The sequence below is a fragment of the Leptidea sinapis genome, chromosome 36 (assembly GCF_905404315.1).
Source record: "Leptidea sinapis chromosome 36, ilLepSina1.1, whole genome shotgun sequence".
NCBI classification, from domain to species: domain Eukaryota; kingdom Metazoa; phylum Arthropoda; class Insecta; order Lepidoptera; family Pieridae; genus Leptidea; species Leptidea sinapis.
The window spans coordinates 582,900-604,507 of NC_066300.1; the positions used below are offsets into that span (position 1 = coordinate 582,900).

Consider the following 21,608-nt stretch of genomic DNA (forward strand, 5'->3'; position numbering starts at 1 on the left):
CTCTATGTTTATAATTGCTTTCGTCTGCAAGGTAAACAAATAACAGTAAATAAATATATAGCTCTCGATTTACAAACCGACTTCTTTCATAAAAAATATTCATTAATATATTATTATTGATTGCAGATCGCTAAACTGAACGAGAGGCTGTCGTCCCTGTCCATCCTCAGCAGCCGACAGAACGGAGCCGAGACCGAGAGCGACCCTCGGCCGGTCGTCTCTCGCTTCTACCCGTTCAGCAGCAAGACCAACGACTCGGTGAAGCCGGGCCTCAACGCGATGCAGGTCAGCCTCATCGACGCCACGCAGCTGCTCGACTCGCAGAGTCTACTCAACGCGCCCGACTAACATCTCCCCATTACCCTACTCAAGTTTATTTTCTACCGATTTGGAAGAGCTTTAGTGTTCGCGTTTTTTAATCATGTAAATAATTTGTAACCATTAAGGTTTTATGTATAAAGTAGTAATTATTTTTATACTTTTAGTCTAAGAAATCCTGCAAATTTACCGACAAATTGCATCCCAATCAAGCTTTTTTATTTAGGTTTTATCCGACATTTAAAAAAGGAAACAATATAGAACCATGCTGTTACCTTTTTGGGATTTGTCGCTTTTTAAGTGTCCACTAATTTTAATGAATGTTTTTGTTTAAGATTTTGTTCTAAATTACGATTACCTTCTAGCTCTATATGATGATTTGACACTTCAATTTCCTCTTAATGCATTATATGTTACATAAAGATGTACAAAACGTCGCTAGATGTTGCCTCTGCAGAATAACGTGATATATCAATGGGCTACCAAAGTGTATAAGTGCGAGCGAGCGCACCATATCGACAATACTACTCCCTCGCTATCTGTGCCCACGGCATAGCGAGCAATAGTGATACTTAGACTAGTTTATTAATTATAATATAGAAATATAACAAGTCTTATTGTGTTAAATACATAAATAAGTAATCTATTATATTGTATAGTCACTATAGTGGATTCTTCGTTCACCATTGAATGGTCCATGACTGTTACACATGTAGCATTAAGTAACTAGAACAAGATGAATGTCAATGAACAAAAGTATATTCACAAGCTATTGTTTTTAAGTATGCAAATATAATAGTAACAGCAATAATAATAACAGCTTACCGGTTACCAACCTGGCACACACAGTTGACTGAAAATCGACTATTATAAAGATTTCAAATTGCGACAGCGCAATTTATTGAAGTGATATATTTTTATATTTACTACCATTGGCAAGACATCGATTACTTGATTATAAAATGAGTGTTTACTTGTAATTTAGTTTTGTTTTGTACAATTCTATTGTAACTGTTAAAGTTCTATTTTGTATTGTTCTTAATCACATGTACATCTGTACACTTTTATTGTTTAGTACCTACGTATATAGTTAGTACTTTTGAATAATATTTTATGATATATTTGAGTTCACTATTTGGTAGAAAATCCGATGAGTATCATGGTTCGTAACTGTTGCTTTTTGATTGTTCAAACGTTGATATGAATGCTTCTGTTTTAACTAATTCGCGATCCACAAGCCTTTGCGGCTGCTGTATTTGGATAATATTTGAGTGTTTACTTTTGACTTAAATTTGTCTGTTTGTATGTCCATAGTTGTGTTATGATTAACTTTACGTAGCACGCCTGGTGAGACATTTACGATACTCGATGACGAGATGTTTCGCGAACATATAAGTGGAATAAAAGTAAAAACATGGTCGCCGCGCGGACGCTTCGATTGCACGCTGATAGCGGGGCGCGGGGAGGCGGGCACACGGACCTGTCGGCGCTTGCGCCCAACTAATTACGAAAGAGTCGCGCACTCAGCTGTGTCGTATCTATACATCATTTATTTATAGGTATTTTTTTTTTCATAAATTGGATACGTAATTATAATGAGAACCGAGTACCGTCTCCATAAAGTATATCATTAATGTATCACCAGTCGGTACATAACTATACATGTATAGAAATATTTGTTTAATTATATAGTGGCAACAGGTCATTTTAATATGTAATTTAGTAGTAATAGTGATATATATAAATGAGGCGCCGTAATGTATGTACGCGTATAACTCGTTAATGGCTGATATAATTCTATAATTTATAGTCGTATTATATTTTCTGATATAATCAAAGGATAATTCTTCTTTGTTGTATTTAAAAATTGTCAGAACAAGCTTTGTATTAAAGGAAATTATAAAATCCACAGAAATCGATTAATTTGTGGAGAATATTAATCAAAGTGGAACATCTGCTTATCTTCCGAGAAATAGCAGTATCTAAGTAATATATTAAAACCACACAAAAAGGCTTACCTACATATTAGGTACAATAAAAATAAAATCGGCTATAAAATAATTATTAAAGTGTTAGAGCCAGGAGTACTCACCTGCCATCAAGTCAACAAACTCGATTGTTGAAGATAAACAATTGTAATTGTTTCATTTATTTACTTCAAAGAATTACGAATTTATACAGTTTGGATAACAGGTTGTAATCAAGTACTACTGTATGCCAAACTCGTTAAATTATGTATTTAATTTACATTTCAACGTTAAGAGCACCGACTGGAGCTTGTTATGTCGTAAGCCGATATATCTTGTGACGACAAACTGTCGTCACAAGATATATCGGTGTGTCGTTACAAACATTTTATTTCATTTTGTATGTGGGGTAAAATCCTTAAAATACATTTTTCTAAAGGTCTTAACAAATCTATGGAGCTATCGCTCATATTTTTAAAAGTTTTATATCAATTTTTCACGTTTTTGAATCGGGCTATGGATAGAAAAATCAGATACAAATATACCACAATATAATATCGCTAGTAACCTTGAAATAAGCGTAAAAATTACCTAATAAGTTGTATCAAATACGACTTAATGGTTGGAGAACAATTAATAGTTACTCTTGTGTCAATAACAGACCATAATATAAAAATTTACATTTTTTTGCATTTTACACTACATAATTAAAAATTATAGGTATTATAAAGCCATGATATACAGTTATTGCGAACTCTCTTGATATTCACTTGGTTGACTAGACAAAATTTCATAATCTTTTTATTAGGACGAATCTTTCGTAAGAATTCTAGTGTAAATACTTTTTTAATATATTTAATCATGGTAGCTTGGCTCCCTTTAAATGTATTATAATTTGTTTTTGTTACAAAATTCTATTATGTATTTAGGTTTTCTCTATGCTTATACAATTTGTGTTCCATCCAATATATATAATTGTAGATAGTTCTGAATTGGTCATTTTTTCATTACACACTGGGGTTTACAAATTTCATTTACATACCAAAATTGATTGATAATGCCCATGACACTCGGGATACGCCCCAACGCTTTAGCCTAGTAGAAGCAGAAAGTAAATGACTCATGCTGTAGTTGCGATCAAGAGCTCATGTTTTGTTCTCCTAGGTTTCCTCTGCTCGTGCTGAGCAGGGTGTGGTCTGCGGTAGACCTTCAGAGACACCGTTATCACAATACACATCGATAGCTTGATTTGTAGTGAGCGGCGGACCTCACTGAATTATGTGGATTGTAGGAGATCTATCAGGTTTATTTAGAGTGTGACAAACTTTTAGTGCCCTCTGCCGTAAACAATAGAATAATTAATAATATTGGTTTGTGAATTAATTGATATAAACATTCGATCATATTATTATTATATTGTGACGTATCATGTGAAGCCTGGCGTGGTAAGTTAACACAGGTTATTACGACTTCATATTATTATATGTATTTAAGTGATATGTGAAATAGTTCAAGTCCGTACAGCTAACAGTAAAATATGTTGTCACCGGTGAATAAATTAATATTAAGTGGCCACCTACGTCCATAGACTTACAATATCCGAGCGTATAAGGAAAATGATCTATTGTTACCGAAACCTATTTTCATAGACAGGTCGTAAAGAGTCAGCCACGTTTGATATTACCTCCTTAGTGGGTCGTAGTATATAGACAACAATAGATTCGTTTACATTTTCTATCCTACGTAAGAGATGTCCTTGTTTGTGTATAGAAAAGTGTATGGTAAGAGACGAATATTGAGTTGTATATATACAAGCGTTTATTATGATCGGTGGTCGTAGTGTACCTTAGTAGTAGTAGAGTTATAATAATTATATTTTGTCCTTGTAACTAACAGAAAGTGAACTGTGTGGTGGATGGTGGGTTTGATTGAACGATGTTGTAAATATGGCAGCTCTAATGATTGTTGTTAATATTAAGAAAAATAATATATTGATTATATAATATTAATTATTAACTGTATTAGGAGAAAGAAGGGGGTTATTTTTGCGACCAATGTCGCTGCACTTCTAAAATATATTTCAAATCGAATTCGGTGTTTTAAGAAAAAACAGTATTTATACTTAAATTTTGAAATTGTAGTATGGTAAGTTAATAATTGGGCATAAATTTTACCACAAACATAATATCTATATATATATATATAAATTAATTGCTGTTCGTTAGTCTCGCTAAAACTCGAGAACGGCTGGACCGATTTGGCAAATTTAGGTCTTGAATTATTTGTGGAAGTCCAGAGAAGGTTTAAAGGTGAATAAATAGGAAAATGCTGCTAAATTAAAAAAAACAACAAATTTGTTTTTCCTTTGATGTGTCCATACATAATTTCTATGAGAGAATTTATTGACGCACGGTTTGACAGTTTTGCTGTGAAACAATTTCATTACGACAGCAGGGTGCATATTTTACGAAGTAATTTTTGATGTTATGATATATTATTGACAAATTCATATAAAAACATTATTTTATTTATCATAGACAGAACAACGTCTGTCAGGTCAACTAGTTATCAATATAGATAATACATATATTCTATTGTAAAAGTATATTTTTATAACGCTGCTGAAGTGTATTAATACATTGTTGGTAGGTATTAATAATATATATGTGTAGATATGTACGAAGTACTTTGTGTTTATCACGTGTACATTAAGGATAACACATGTTCTGTGTCACCGTTAGGTGTAGCCAATAGTTAGCTTAGCCATACAAACTTATATGTCGAGTGCCATTTTATTAAATTTTCAGTTTACGGTTTATGTCACATCAAATAGGAATGTGTTATTTAAAATTATGTACGGATTTGTCTTTATAGAAGTATTATTAATACTAATGCGTAATACTCAATAGCCGCGTGTAAATATAGGGATGTGATGTTACGCTTTCTGTCGGAACTAACGGGGGGTGTTGGTCAGTGAGCGATACCAAGAGTTATATGAAGTAGTCTGGACTTGTCCACGTATACATGGAGAATTTTAAAATATAAACATAAAACTTTCATTTATACGTCTAAATAGAACTCTGACAGCTGTGAAAACTTCGAAAAGAATTGAGGTTGGTTGTTGATATCTATATTGAGCAATGCACGAACATTAACACGGTGACATAAATCGCGAGTGTAAGACGTAGCTTAATAAACCTGGCCTGTTTTAATCGGTTGTCTAGCAGCAAGAGGCTCTATCTAAACGAATAAATTATCAAAAATATTAGATATTAAAAATTTAATACACAGAAAGCGTATAAGACGAGAGCGCTGAGTTGGAGTGAGGAGAGAGCCGGAATGGCACGTCACGGTCTACCTTAAGTAAGTTGCGAGACGACGGAACAATCTGACGGTACTGGTTACAGGGCCGGTGATCTGGCAACATTAACACTGAGTACCAGTGTGGAGGTACACAATATTGTTATATATGATTACGATTATTATAATGTTATGTACAATCATTATTTAATGTTAAAATGTCTTCGAGTGTGTCTTTCAAAAACAGTTACATGTTGAAATGTTCAAATAAATAAAACAAAATATGAATTATATTGTTATTTTATTATTTATTCATTGTACCTCGGCCCGGCACCTCTAGCTAAGTAGTCAGGGTCACTAACCACTGGGCTATAGGGGTCGCCAAATTGTATGGACTATATATAAAAAAACGATCTGTAAGTAGTACACATACATAATTCCAAGAATTTCATTTAACACTAGTTTTACAAATATGTAAAATAAACTATATACTATTCTTAAATCTTAATATATTATGTAATAGCAAACGTGTAGCATACCCAGCCCATAGTAAAAAACTAAGTGTACAGATAGGTATTATGATTTTTAGTTAGAATAAATCGGTGGGAGACTTTTACCTACAATATACATGGTTACATAAGTAATGTCTTTAAAAGATAATTTTTCATATTTATAAATTTATGTGGCCTTGTCGTCATCGACTTTCCCATTAAGTCGTTTAAATTTTTCCATATGTTTCTTGGCGATCCGGATTCGGTTTAGCGACAAAATACGTTCCCAACTCGAGGAAGAAATTCGCTGAAATACAATAAATATAATATATACAGGGTTCAAGTTATGACATGCTCTAATACCCGCCTCCTCTTGTCTATGGACAACTTCAATTGCTAATCCGTACACTACTCATTGTGATATGAATTAGATTAGATTTGTATGTCCTAAAAGTAATTTGTATGGATTAGAAGTTTAATAAAAAGAAATGGATCGTAGGATATTGTTTTATGCTATTTTAGAATATAATGCACAATATATAACTTTCTCAATGTTAATGAGTTACAAAGCAAATACAAGTGTTCTGTAGAAACGTTGTCGTTTAAAGTGTAGAACTTTTAGAAGTTCTTAAGGCTCTTCCGCCTCCAGAAATCTTATCTTAATAGCATATATTATATAAACTGCGTGAAGCAGAAAGGGTATAACATCCCTTCAATGCTACGTTATTTGAGCCATATGCAATAGTGTTGTGACGTTTAAGTAATAATAAATAAAAAAATGCCCCTACAAAATAAAAATATAATTTTTCAATTTATTTTATTAGACAACGCTAACTTTTAAAGAGACCGCCATTCTTAGGCGGAGCCTTTGTTTGTAAACAATATCCTACATATGGACTTAAGAACATACCATAAACATAAACAAAGCGGAGGTTCATACCATTTTTCTTATTAATTGTATCCTGCGCAGCGTTTAAACACTCCTGGAGTTTCACAATAAATACACTGAATACACCATATTACATGTTGATTATGTTTTAGGTAGTTAGGTACTGAAATAATACCTAGTTATTTCATCACTAGTACCTTGAAAACAGGTACATCACACACGATACACGTAGCAAGGTTTTGCAACAACACCACTAAAGGAAGGGTTCAATGTGCCTTCCTTCCCTTTCAATACGAAATCACTGCAATCCAAATAGTACATCGCTACGAACCGACACACGACTGCAAGAAGACAACTAAGGTCTAAAATTACTTATTTTGGTGAACAGCTAAATATCCCTTAAAATTGGGATTATGATTAAAGTGTATGCACACAAGAGCGAATAATACATAGGCATGCACGTGGCTTGTGCATATGTATTTCACATACAATTATAATAACTTACTTCCTGTTATTGCGTAACAAATAAACAAAATAAAGAACTACGAGGGCGCCACTGAAAATTTCGGGAATCGAGGAAGTGACACAACATTACTATTTTAAAATGTATTTATTGCTTTTCGAAGTATTCTCTTTATTTTAGGGAATGTATAGAAATCATTAGGGCTTAGGTCGGGGCTGTACGGCGGATGGTCTAATAATTCTGTTTTCTTGCTCTAAAAACTCTTTTGCTCTGTGCGCAGTGTGAGAACTCGCATTGTCGTGATGGAGGATGATGTATGGAAAAATGTGTCAAATTTCGCGTAGAATACTTCGAAAAGCAATAAGTACATTTTTAAATAGTAATGTTGTGTCACTTCCTTGATTCCCGAAATTTTCAGTGCCGCCCTCGTATACACAGCATGCTATAATTTATTTTATTCTGTAATTTCCTACAAGTCTTAGTCGGGAATTTCACTAATATTAAATTGATTGCATAAGCGGCGTCGGTTTCTTCTAGGTTCTTATTGTTCATCACGTAAAGCAGCATCGATTAATATCATTCTTGAAACCATTTCAATCCAATTTGCAACAAAATACACACAAACGAAAATCTTAAGGTAACATCTTTGGTTTCGTCAAATTGACGTTAAAATTACGAACAAACAGCTGTCATCTTCTTATTTTCGTTCGGAACGTAAATGAATTAGAGTAGGTTTAGAAATTCGAAATTTCAAGCAATGACGTTCGATTGAAACTTCGAAACGAATGGAACCGTAGTAGGAAACATCCGAAACTTCAATCGAAACTTCGTTTTTCGTTGAATTAGAGTAGACCTACTAGACCGATGAGCAGCGAGATCTGTCGCGAGTCGATGCAGACATGTTCAGCGCTTGACAAACTGTCGCGACAGCACTTGCAATGGGGTTTACATTTGCAAGCTGCTGTCAGACAAACTGTCGGACATTTCTCGCGGAAGTTTTCTTGCAGGTGGAAACGCGGCCTTACTGAATGTTCGGTTGATCAGAATAATTCTTGTACCATTAGATGCAGCGTGTTTCGGAGAATTTTAGTATATAATATGATGGTGATTACTTATTTAGAACCTTATTTTTTACCTACAAATGCCTATAAATTCGCAATACAACTAATTCAGTCCATGTCATATAATTCATTACATATAGTGATAATTCATACGCGCGCGTGCAGGCGCGTTTTTATTAAGTTTATAGTTTGTTTTTTACTTTAAAAATGCAAAATCTTAAAACAGAATCTTAACATTAATCTCAACGAGAATCATATGTTAATGATCTTTACTAACAGAAAAAAACAATGGATATGGTAATTCCAGTTAAATTATATTTTCTGCATTTATATATTATGATTAGTTTTAGAAATTAATGTGAGAAAATATGAATTGAGAAAACTTAAAAATGAAATTAATTATTACATAATTACCTTGTTACTTTCACTCTTTTAAATTCAGAAGAAATAAAATCTGGGTTCGAAACACAAAAACACATCATCAAACAGCACCATAAACGCATCTATTTTTGGAAGATTATCTGATTGCGTTTTAACAAATCCTTTTTCAGTAATTGTAAATAATAATTATACAGGTCATTGAATACAAAACCAAAAAATAATTTAATATATCGCTAACCACCGAAAATAATATCTAGGAACCATACCATTGCTTATGTTTATCTAGATTTTGACGTCACACTGCGCTTCAACCAATAGCATTGCGTTTCAACGTTTTATATTTCGCGCGTATTTATTCCACTTTTGTATATTTAATATTTATGTCAATCAGCACTTTTACGCCACATGCATTATCTTAGGTCATTCAGACAGTTAGTCATCGGCAATCAATCACGCCGCGCGTAACTCATTTACATATCATTTTAGAATCTATCAGTTTATTTTATCTTTTTATCAACATATCATTTTTACAACTATCAAAACCTTTACTTTTCTCGGACTTATCATTAAAGGTGTAACTCATACAGTCATATACTATTATGTTTGTACCATTTTTGTTACTAAATATTTTTCTTTATCATTTTTTTCATAATCGTTTCGTTGTGTTAAGCTTTGTCCACATAGATTGCACGTTCTCCCTTCTCTTTCCTCGCCACACACACACACACACACTCTTTCTCTTTCATTTCTTAGTACCTATTCTTCCCCGTGGTTCGTGATATCTAAACAAGGCTTGAGGCTTCTGTTTTCTTCTATCTTTTTGACATTCACATTTACTTGGCATACTTCCTGGATTATCCATAGTTAATGGTAATTTTTTCCATGAGTATTTGTTTATTTTTTGAATATTGTTTGTTTGGTGATGGTATGACTTGCGCTGTGTGGTTACTACTGGGGCACTATACTTGTAGTGAGAATTCATTAAACAACAAATTCAAAAACTCAAAATAGCTAACACAGACCGACAGAATAGTTACACAGACACGATCATTTGCACAGCGTGACGCCATACAAGACGCCTGACGTGTTTTTGAAAGATTTTATTTTTTTTAATGTTTTAAAAATTTCACCGTTTGTGTCATTGGGAACAATAAAGGTACAAGTTTTATTAAAATTAAATTTAAGTGTGCCCTGCTAACAAATTCCATAAACAATTTGTTAAAAAAAACTAAATGACAATAAATAAAAAATCCACGTTTCCAACTCATAAAGTACCTGAATTAATATTCAATAAAATGAAACAGTTCAACATAAAATAAACTTTTATTCATGCTTTCTAATAAGTTAAACAAACATCGATCAATCCGCTAACCGAAACAAAACAAACTACTTCACACTACCCGCTATTCTACAACCAAATCAAGGTCAAGTCAAAAATATAAAGTCCGTATTTCAGAACGCGTCTCAACACGTAATCAACTGAAATGTAAAAAGGTTGCTCCGCAACTCGTCTCGACTACCGTGCGCCATTTTGCGTGTAAAACCCTGAGTTCAAATCCTTATAAGGCCAGTGTCAGCTGGGGGTCAATTTTACCCACAACCCTTACATACGAAATGGAAAAATACAGTGGACCATGGGGGGGTCCCGGTTGAAAGGCAACAACACTAGCAAATATATATATACCAATAAACTTAATTGTGGATTACGTCTTGAGACGCCTTCAGGCTTGTGGAATTAGGACTCCGGTGTGGAAACGAGAAGTGAGGCGCGCTTTTTGGTGTTTGTAGCTGGTGACTTAGAAATTTACTCATAACAATGTACATATTTCTCACAATCACTAAAACACAATACCAGGCAACACTTCGCGCATCTGTTACCACAAATACAGTATAAATTAAAAAAAAGTGGTTAAAGCGCTGTACTGATGCTTAATAAAATATATTTATCGTCGATTCAAGAACTGTATTCTAGTCATTGGAATAATAATAATATATACTGCATTCATTACTCTGATTAACCTCATCCACACAGCGCTTTAACAATCTGCATCTGTGCTCGTAAATAACATCAACCAAAATTAACTCAAAATACAATCATACAAACACCAACTTAACGTACTAATAGCATTACCAATAACATATACAGTCTTCTGTTTATAATAAGTCATCCGAGAATAATACAATATTGTATGGAATATCAAATTATGTTATAGCTTTCAAAATGGAACGACAATCAATAAAAGGCTTTGGTCCTATCATATGTTACTATAAATAATAAAAATAAAACTTTTTATCGGTATAGCACCCTCCCTTGTTTATGAATACATGGTTAAGAATGTGTTAAAACCTAACAAGGCAATAATTTTGAGATATTATTATGTTATAAATCAAATACTTAAAATTCATTTCAATTACTTTCTCTTACTAGATACTACATGCCTATATAAAATAGCTTTGAGCATAAATTTGGTTTCAATCAATAGGAACTATAAAATAACTATATATAAAATATAGATATACCTACATGTAATAATATACTACACTATTATAGGCAATTAATAAATCAATTATGGAGATAAATCATATATAACCACACTTACGAATGTCCCAGGAAATATTTAATAATAAGATATGAAAGATGACTGAAGACACAAATCATTGATGAGTTTTACAAATAAATAAAGACAACAAGTACATCTTCTTTTGTTCCAGTACAAATTTAGATTCCTTTAATTTTGAGAGAAATGTGGGAATTTAAATATTTTAACAATAGTTAATTACTTATTGACGGGCACAATACAGAGTTACGAACTGATGTTGTTAGTGTGCGTAAAGTGTTTTTAAAAACATACATGAATAAAAATATTTGACTTTTTAATGCAGTTTAAGCCAATGGATATTTTAATGCAAAAATACTAAAATTTATATTAGCAACATCAATAGGACCATTAAAAGGCAACTGTCAATTTAAAATATTGCTGTCAATACCGCAATTTAAAATATAAAATGCATACACGGGACATAGAACGTTGTGCCAAAGGAAACATTTGCGGGCAACACTGCCGATGTCCGAGATATGCGCCGGCGTGAGCGAGATAGCTAGCGAGGATATGTCAGTTGTCGTCTTCTTCATTCTCAAACATATTGTCGAAGTCTTGCGAATGTTCGAAGCTTTTGAAATCCTGGGACAAACAGACAGAACGTGAGAATGAACAAGATTACAACTTGCTAAGGATTTCATGTGATGAAGGGAAGTCAGAATATTTGTTGAAGCCACGTTGTAAGGATCCATGAGAATATTGCAATGGATGTTACACAAATGGGAGGACAGACAATTTTACGAGTCTCGTGATACAGATTATATATTGTATTATATACGGGCACATCCCCATGACCATTCTTCACCCGCGCGTATCGCAATAAATTTCTTGCTTCGAACAGTCAGTTTGTGGAATCAAGTACCGGCTGCTGTTTTTCTGAACCGATACGACTCAAGGAACTTCAAGATAAGAGCATTCCCACCTTACAGGGCGGCAACGCATCTTTTAAACCCTGTTGCTGCGGATGTCGATAGGAGGTTGCCTCACCACTCTCTATCACGTGAGCCCGTTTGTCCCCTCTTATATATATAATAAACACAAGTGAGTATACCACCCACAATCATGCACTCTTACAATACTTTAATTTTTTGATAAAAATATATTGCATGCCTTAAAATTATTAAAGAAATAAAAAATCAAATAAAAAGACTTTTAAAATCTGTTTTGCTCAGATCTGTACACTGTCAGTGATCCTTGGATGATGATGACTCTAAAAGTACTTTAAGCATAATTATTAAGGCTCTTTATGATATATTTGTAGTCTCTATCAGAATGTGTATGGTACAACACCAAAAATAACTTCTTACTAACGTTCACAACCAAAACAATAAATGGGAAAGACTTGACACATGCATAAAGCAAACATCGTAATACTGTCAATTAAATAGTAAGTGTTCACCATATTGACTGTGTGTGAATTATAATCCCTGTCTATACAGGATCTGTATGAAACATTTAATATATTAGTGTCATTACCTGGAACATTCCATTTGCAACGGCATAACCCGTCATGGCAATCACTGCAAATACAGCTGCTAGTATTTTATTCCGAGTCTGGTTTGGGAAGTTGGCTCTTTCTCTGTCTGACTGAGTGCCAGTTGATTGCTTTTTCGCATTTTGTCTATTATATTCTGTAAATTATAATCAGTATAATATTATGTTTGTTTCACATCCGAGTCCTGTATGCTGTTTAATATTTATTGAAGTATGCGTTACTTGGCAGAAATCCATAATCATCCAAATTTTTTGAGTTATCTTGAGTGTAAATTCCGCTAATATAGGCATTAAAAGGCATTATGCCTTTTGGCATTTATTTTGTCAAAATTGATTCCTTTAGAATTTTTTTTTTGATGTCATTTCTAATATACTAGTAGATACTACTACCGCTTCAGAAACAAATGGCGCTCTGAAAGAGAAGAAACTCTCCCAGCATTCTTTTTTTGCGAGTTATTCGACTTATTTCGAGTGTTATAATAATTGAAATCATTATTAAGAGCAAAAAGGTGACGGTTTTTGTGAACATATATTAAATTTTAATAAATGTACTGACAATGAACAGTCATAATATTTATGTTTTTAAATTTTTCTTTGAGAGACTGTCTTCATTTGTCTTCAATCAATTCGATACGTGTTTCGCCTCTATACGAGGAATCCACAGGAGATGTTGGCTCTACAAATTATGGCACGATTTAAGACAACAGTTAGTGGAATTTACAAAATTAAATAAACTTCAACTTGAGCGTCACTACAAATATTTCGTTATATTACTGCATATATTCGTAATCCATATGTTCGTAGATAGTTGAGCTCGTGATAAACTCAACGGCCACTCTTTTCAATCAAATATCAGTATTTTACAATGGCTGTAATATACATAACAAATTAGTTTGTAAGGTGCTGCATCAAATCTGCAGGTCTCTCTAGGGAAATCGTCGAAAAGTGCCGGGAGAAATTTGTGTCTTGTGAGAAGGTCGCGGAATGGGGTAAATTGAACCTTGTCCAATTTAATCCCCAGAAGACTCAAGTTTGCGCGTTTACCACTAAAAAACCCCATTTGTCGTATCACCGCTCTTCGACAACACTTCCCTTACAGCCTCGCCTAGTATCGGAATCCTGGGTCTCGATATCTCGAGCGATTGCCAATTCCGCGGCCATCTGGAGAGCAGAGCCAAATTGGTGTTTAGTAATTTCACTAGCTACGACGCCCTTCAGACCGAAACTTACGATCAGGCGGGTCTTTTGCCCGTTTGCTTACTTTTAGTCACTTCACTATCTTGGTGCCATCCGTTAGTCCAAGACATAGGTTATCTACACTTGTAGATGAGTAGGTACGGAAGTATTTTCCAGAGCTTTCTGTATCCATTTCTGGTCTTTATCAGTAATCCACTATCCCGCGAATGTTTGGTAGTAAAATAATCTTTCTCTGTACAAATATACCTATAACTAAATACTTGAGTATTAATCAAAATCAAGAACTCTGCGTACATATATATAAAACTTGAAGAGTTTCCTCAGTTACTACATTTTTACAATGGGATCATTCTGGAAGTAAAACGAAAACCAAAATACAATAGATATAGCTGTTACCTTGTGCACAGGAGCACCCCACTGGTAAAATAAAAATTAAACAATAACAAAGTAAAACATGCATCCAACTCACCATCTGTTACATGCCTGAAGTTTTTTTGATTTATCCTTGCAACAAATCTGCTTAGATTGGCTATACCCTTTACATGATTGGCCAATGTGGTGTTTGGGAATGGCGCCTTCACAAGTGGAACTAAATATGCAAACACTATGGCATCAAAGGATGATGGACGGTTACTAAAGAAATATTCACTCTCACCCAATCTGTCTGATAGAGTTTTAAGGCACTTTTCTGCTTCACTGTAAATCTGTAAAATATTAAAAGTTTTTTAATTGATTTTATCAAATGTATAACACAGAGAGTTATATATCAACATGTATATGTATATTTGAGACAAAATGAGCATTCGGAATTTTAATTTCGGACAAGGGAGGGAGTGACCTCGATATCAGAAGACGAATTCAAATAGCCAAAGGTGCGATGAGCAAACTAATCAAAATTTGGCAAACCAGGAAGATATCTAATACAACTAAAAGGAGACTCGTAAATACCTAATTCTTCTCAATCCTCCTCTATGGCTTCGCTTCAAGCGTGGACGATCCGATCGACAGAGAGGTAAAAGATTGACGCGTTTGAGATATGGTGTTGGAGAAGGATGCTTCGCATATCGTGGACGGCTAAGAGAACAAACAAGTCTACCCTGGAGCAACCTCGCATTGGCACTAAATAGTCACAATTTGCTATCAAAAGATCTTAGGGTATTTTGACCACATTGCCCGACGCCTTCCTAGTAATTTAGACAAACTGATGCGGCAAGTTAGAGGGCAAAAGAGCAAGCGGAAGATCACCCAGCCGCTGGTCGGACCAGATCAAGACACTCACGGGCCTACCACTTACGACCGTAATAAGAAATAGGAAAGGCCGAGGACCGAATAGAGTTGAAGGCTTTAGTGAGCAACGTTAAGTTACTGCAGCATTCGCGGAACATAGATACGCGCGTCTAGTTTACGTTAGTTATTTTGATGGAATTATGTCCTATGGTATATGGTTATGGGGCAATGCAGCCAATATTAATGCCATATTTGTGCTGCTGAAGAGGGCTATTCGCGCTATACATTAACTAGGTCCTAAGAAACATTGAGAGCACAATTTAAAGAAATAAACATTTTGACTGTTGCCTCTCAATATATTCTTGATATAATGTATTCACATAGGTGAATTCTAGAAAATGTCATCATCATAATGTTAACAACATAATCTTATTAAGCCTACTACTTGGTAGGTTGAGTTAGTAAGTCTGTTGTGGGGTGATATGCATATGATTTTACAACAAGATCCAAAAAAATTTTGTGGTAAACGTTATGATAGCACAGATTAGGAATGGAGCGAACACCCTCGGCCTATTAAATAGTAAATTTTATTGTATGATATTACATTTCAACAATATTATTATAAAATAAAATATTTTTGTTTATATTTTAATTAAAACTAGACTAACTTAATATAAAAAAATTACTGCCCAAACATATAAAATAAAAAATAAATAGTATACAATCAAGTAAAATACATTCATAAGCTTATATCAGTCAAAAAACACCATGCACGCGAGTCACATACTCGAAGATGTACCAGTTCATGAGCCCAGACAACGATGAAAGGATAGTATATCCGGACGCTCGAACCTGCTCCAGAATCCCGCAACACGAGATCTGATGATCCCGAAGATATCTAATCATCTCATTTCTCTCATCGAAGATATCGTGACTACGGCAAACATGTGAGACACGCTACAGTAACATGGCAGCTTCTTCAGGACACGATATGGGTCATTATATTGTATCCTGATAACAATCATTGGCTTTTGGGTGTGCTGTAACCAGAGCTGACACGTGTATTAATCATAAGCAGTATGCTCTAGACGGCCATGGAACGCCGCTTCCTCTCAATGTCGGCGTCGTCATTCAGATCACTAGTTAGTATGACCCAGGCTTAGATTATTTATACGTGCGAGTGTAAGACTTAGCTTGGAACACACACTAAACTAATATTCCTGGCCTGTTTTTATCGGTTGTCTAACAGGAAGAGACTCTATCTGGACGTATAAATTAACACATTCCACCTTCGCACGACACGCCACAAGTTAGGATATCATCCTCACCATCTGGATGTGTGGCCTTCCTCCACAGTGCGGTTTTCAAGCAGCTTTCTTCCACGTACTACAAAGCTGTGAAATGGACTGACCAACACTGCACGCAAAATGGACCCAATTAAGCGGTCTACTTGCGGAAACAGGAGCCCTTTACCAATACCAATACAAAGCTGTGGAATGAGCTTCCTTAAGCGGTGTTTCCGCGACGATACGACATGGGTACCTTCAAAAAAAGCGCATACTCCGTCCTTAAAGCCCGGCAACGCTCCTGTGGTTCCTCTGGTGTTGCAAGAGATTGTGGGCGAGGGTGATCACTTAACACCAGGTGACCCGTATGCTCGTTTGTCCTCCTATTCCATAAAAAAAAGCAACACCTGGGGTACTCCTTCCAGATCTTTGCCTGCTCTGAAAACCATTAACTTAGTCTTCGCTAAACACACATAGACTGTAGTGTTATGTTCAGTATAGTATTTGACCATCATTTCCAGACTAAAAATTCCATTGTGCGAAACCAAATTGGGAGCTGTCAATCTTTAAATTAGACTTGAAGTCACATCATAATATGAATGACATGATTCTTCACTGTAATTTTTTATAAAAAAAAAGTGTTTAAAGTAAAGAATAGTTGTTGTACAAGTATATAATATAATTAAATTATAGCAATTAAAACAATAGGTTAGTATATTTACATTATTATACTTGGTAAATATTAATAGTACTTAGTTATAAATGGTGTATTATGTGAAGACCTATATCTATATAATTACTTTATATTTTAATTGAACTCGTAAATACTATGTTTGTAAGTTTAAATGTTTATTAGTTATGAGCAGCATCATTTCTTACTTACACATTTAGAATCATATTGCGCAATAACTGGTTTGAAAATCTTGATTAAATTAATTTAAAATTCAAACATTTTTATTCAAAAAAGGATTGTCAATCACAATATTGAATGAAATTCAATTTTGTATCATTTTATATTATGTAAGTTGACCATTATGATTATTGTTAACAATAAATTTTATAAATGTAAACATTAAAAATTCCACAAATATTGTAAGCAACATTTTTTTTCAGGATCGTTGCCGGCCTTTAAGGAAGGTGTACACTCTTTTTTTGAAGGTACCCATGTCGTATCGTCCCAGAAACACCGCATAAGGAAGTTCGAAGAGGGTGGGTTTTTTAGAGGTAAACGCGCAAACTTGAGTCTGGTCTGGTCTAGTCTGGTTTAAATTGGACAAGGTAAAATTTACTCCAATCCGCGACCTTCTCAACAGAGGACTCGATAGAAGACACAAGTTTCTCCCGGCATTGGTCGACAATTCCCAAGAGAGACCTGCATGGCCAGTGCATACGGCATGGCCCGTGCTGTCGTCTGCAAGCAATGTATGTTGGAGGTGTCCAACATATCAATGATATGCAGAAGAAACAGTGTGGGAGATAGCACACAGCCTAAAGGCACTCCAGCGTTCATGGGCTTGGGATTCAAGCAATAACTGTCGATAACGACCATGTGTTTGGTATACCAGAAGATCACCTGCCGATCCACCGTGGCGAAAGCCGTACTGTCGGTCGTTGATCAACTGGTGACCCTTTAGGTATACCAAGAGCTGGCGGTCAATTAAGCTCTCCGTGATTTTGGAGAGCAGGGAGGTAATAGCTATAGGCCTGTAGTTTGCAGGATCAGAACTGTCTCCTTTTTTTTTGGATCGGACAGACAAGGGCTGACTTCCATGAGTAAGGGACTACGCCTTTTGTACATGAGTGCCGGAATAAACGCGTTAGTACCGGCGTCAACTCAGGGGCACACGTTCTAAGCACGATTGAAGAAATGCCATCCGGCCCGCTCGACTTCCTGACGTCCAACGAAAACAGAGCTCGCCTAACAGTTTTCTGCCTGAACTGTACTTCAGGAATAGAGCTCTGACACCGCGAGATGGTCGGCGGCGGATGCTTATTCCATTGTCGTCAAGAGTCGAGTTGGAGGCAAAAAGAGCGCACAGGAGATCGGCTTTCTCCTTTGCCGTATGGGCCAGGGTGTTATTCCTCATGTGCAACGGCGGCAGGGAAGGCTAGTTGAAGTTACCAAGAGCAGCTTTCGACAAACAGAACTTGCGTGTTTATAGCTGCTCGCCGATTTTGACGACCTGCTTCGATTTCGCACGGGCGATTTGCCGCTTAGAAAAATCTGGAGGCACGGTTATATCTCCTCTCTAGAACTTTGCAGTTCGGATCCTTTGAGCCCAGCGCCGCTACCCAATTTCGATACGCCTGTTTTCTGCAGTCAGATGCTGCTTTAACTGAGGCATTGAACCAGGGCTGTGATCTGCCACCGATTGGTACTGTAGAGTTTGGTATAAAAATATCCATGCCCTGTAGTATCACATCAGCTACTGCAACGGCGCAGGCACTAGCATCATCCGAAGGGAAACAAACCTTGCCCCAAGGGTAGGATGCAAAAAAGGAACGCATCCTATTCCAATCTGCTGGCTTGTATTGCCAAATGCGCTGGTGGTCTGTGACGTGGGCGTCGGATAGAAACTACACTACTGACCAGGCAATGGTCGGACGTTCCGAGAGGGGCATCGACAGAGACCTGGTAACTATCGGGATGTGTCAGTCAGTAGAAGATCTAATAAGAACGGCATGTGGCTATCCACATACGCGAGCCGAGTTGGCGACTCAACCAATTGGGACAGCCCACATACGGAGCCAGACAGTAGACAGGTCCCTACCCTCGAAATTGCCGAGATGGCGACAGCAGATGTCCTCCCTAACATACACACATGCCCCGGCATGAGGCAAAAAATTGTTCTCAATTTTGTTTAATTTGGAGTGAATTTACCTAATACTGCAAAAGTCCATGATGACCGTGGAGCGGGGATGCAGTGGTGTTACTGTCTCGTTTGTCCCATTCATGGGCAGCAGATACAATTGGCAGCCCAAGTGAGAATGCTCGGGGAGGGATTCTCCAACTCTGGTAGAGCCGGTACCCTCCTGGGGTAAAATCTCTTTTAAGTTCTGCTGTCATATTCGGGTTTAGAGGGGGGATAGCCTCCGGTCCTTGTCACTGACGAGTCAAGCCCAATGGTGCTGACATCATAAGACGGCATTGTGACTCTCCCACTTCTAACAAGACCTTTCTCGCCTCTTACAACACCCTTGGGCCTGGGACTCCCATATTCTTTTTAAGCCCCAGGGAAGCACAGGGTGATACATGTGATCTAATATACTTTAAACTCTTAAGACAATATATGTATGCATCTACTACTTACTGTCTTTTCTACTTCCTTCAAATCTGTATGTTCTCCATACAAAGCATCAATCATTTCCTTGGCAATGTTCTGATATTTAGATGGATAGTAGAAATTAAATGGTATTTGTAAAGCTTTCGCATATGTAGGGCGAGTGACTTCATTATAGTTTTTCTCATCTACCCACCATGCAAACTGGTATGCTGGGTATAGCTTGTCCCTAAGATACTGTGTGAATGCACTTGCTTCTGCAGCCTGCTTTACATTTAGGTGTACATCAGTGCTGTAATGCTAGAATATTTTATAGGTATTAGGATATTTTGATAGAGAGAAAAAATAATTATAAATTTAGAATGTTGTTGTGATATTGTAACAGAGAGTTCAAAAATATTCCAAATTATATTTATAGTAATTTAGATTTAACTAGTTAAACTCATTTGGTAATACCAATATGCATTATATTAAAATGGCTATGTTTATGTATACCACTATGAAAGTAATAAATGATTTTAATGTTACACTTTCTTTTGAATATGTGTCTATTGGAAATTTTTCTATTGGCTTTGAAAATCTAACATTTAAAAGAAATTTTTACATTTTATGCAAAACCTTACCAATGATTTTAAATAATCTACAACTTCTTCAAAACTTGTAAGTACATTTCGACCATCACGCATCACAGGTAATTTTCCTTTGGGCGTGAAAAAAGGATTAGTGACTTCACGAACACGAACCGGGACACCAATAAATTTCATGTACGTCTAGAAACAAAATGTACATTCATGCCGGTGCGAGTTATTCTCTAACGATAGGTTATTTCTATTGACTAATAAAGCAATAAATTTTATTTTACCAAAACTTTAAGGCACTCTAAGTCTATCGAAGCAAGACCCCACTCTCCCCTCCAGACATCAAGTTCAATATTATTCATAGCTAAAGTTTTCACGCAGTTCGAATTTTACCATTTGTACATTGCACAACAAAATAGAGACTGTTTTTTTGCTCGGAACAACTAAGAGTAGTATTGTGTATTTCCTACAGCTAGCCTGAGAATATTAACACTAGCTAATTTCCACAGATGATAGAACACTTATAAACTCTAAAATGGAAAAGACAGACAAATATTAAATATAAATAAAACAAAAATCAAAATGGTTCTCTTATTATTTATTCAAAAAGATTTTTTTTTATATAAATTAATGTTCTGACAATCACATTTTCGGTAAATTATTTACTCACTAAGAATAAACTACTGTCTATCGAGAGTTTACTCAGCACAAAATAAAGAAATTATTTATTTGCTTTTCACACAAAATATTTATTATAAGTTAAGATAACTTCTATAATTTCAAATTCTTACCTTATATATTTTTTCTTTTTGTTAAAGTAATGAAGTATCGTGATTTTAATAATACTTAATCTTACTGGGCCTATCGTATTGCAGTTTTGCAGTCCCATGTATCCTTTCGAAGTTGTATAATTTTTATCTTCCTGTATAAAATGTAAAGAACAAATTGTACTACTTTTTGTGAGCATCTAGTCATGTTCACTTCTTACCGCCTTAACTATGTTGACCTATTTATGTTTGGAATAAAAATAAAATCATTTGGAAATCTGAAAAATAATTAAAAGCTGTGTGAGAAT

General features: G+C 35.4%; 2 protein-coding genes and 1 long non-coding RNA gene across 4 annotated transcripts in view; 2 read left to right on the forward strand and 1 right to left on the reverse strand.

Annotated features, from left to right (window-relative positions):
* LOC126975538 (uncharacterized) overlaps positions 1–5,876 on the forward strand; it is a 71,508-nt gene extending 65,632 nt beyond the window's left edge. The window contains exon 2 of the long non-coding RNA XR_007731750.1: positions 4,842–5,876. This is a non-coding gene — a long non-coding RNA (uncharacterized LOC126975538). The remainder of the gene's footprint in view (positions 1–4,841) is intronic.
* LOC126975495 (myotubularin-related protein 10-B-like) overlaps positions 1–5,876 on the forward strand; it is a 27,360-nt gene extending 21,484 nt beyond the window's left edge. The window contains exon 12 of the mRNA XM_050823421.1: positions 127–5,876. Within this exon, the coding sequence (XP_050679378.1) occupies positions 127–348 (222 nt within the window). The 3' untranslated portion in view covers positions 349–5,876. The remainder of the gene's footprint in view (positions 1–126) is intronic.
* Positions 5,870–21,019, reverse strand: LOC126975516 (metaxin-1). Of its 2 annotated transcripts, none has more exons than XM_050823450.1 (6): positions 20,818–21,019; positions 20,579–20,725; positions 19,986–20,255; positions 14,631–14,865; positions 12,947–13,101; positions 5,870–6,383 (listed from the first exon to the last, which is right to left on the reverse strand). In XM_050823450.1, the coding sequence occupies exons 1-6, from the start codon at positions 20,893–20,895 to the stop codon at positions 6,264–6,266; spliced, it is 1,005 nt and encodes a 334-aa protein (XP_050679407.1). In that variant the 5' UTR covers positions 20,896–21,019; the 3' UTR covers positions 5,870–6,263. The 2 variants fall into 2 exon arrangements, with proteins under 2 accessions (XP_050679407.1, XP_050679408.1); XM_050823451.1 differs by lacking the exon at positions 5,870–6,383 and adding an exon at positions 10,175–12,052 and having other exon boundaries at positions 20,818–21,014.
* Positions 21,020–21,608: the final 589 nt, after the last annotated feature.

What these genes read in the sequence shown, in the direction of transcription:
- LOC126975516 (XM_050823450.1), bottom strand. Translation starts at nt 20,895, where the DNA reads ATGAATAATATTGAACTTGATGTCTGGAGGGGAGAGTGGGGTCTTGCT. An exon ending in TAGATTATTTAAAATCATTG is followed by an intron (nt 20,256 to 20,578) that starts GTAAGGTTTTGC and finishes AAAATATTCTAG; the next exon opens with CATTACAGCACTGATGTACA. An exon ending in TGAAGGAAGTAGAAAAGACA is followed by an intron (nt 14,866 to 19,985) that starts GTAAGTAGTAGA and finishes AATATTTTACAG; the next exon opens with ATTTACAGTGAAGCAGAAAA.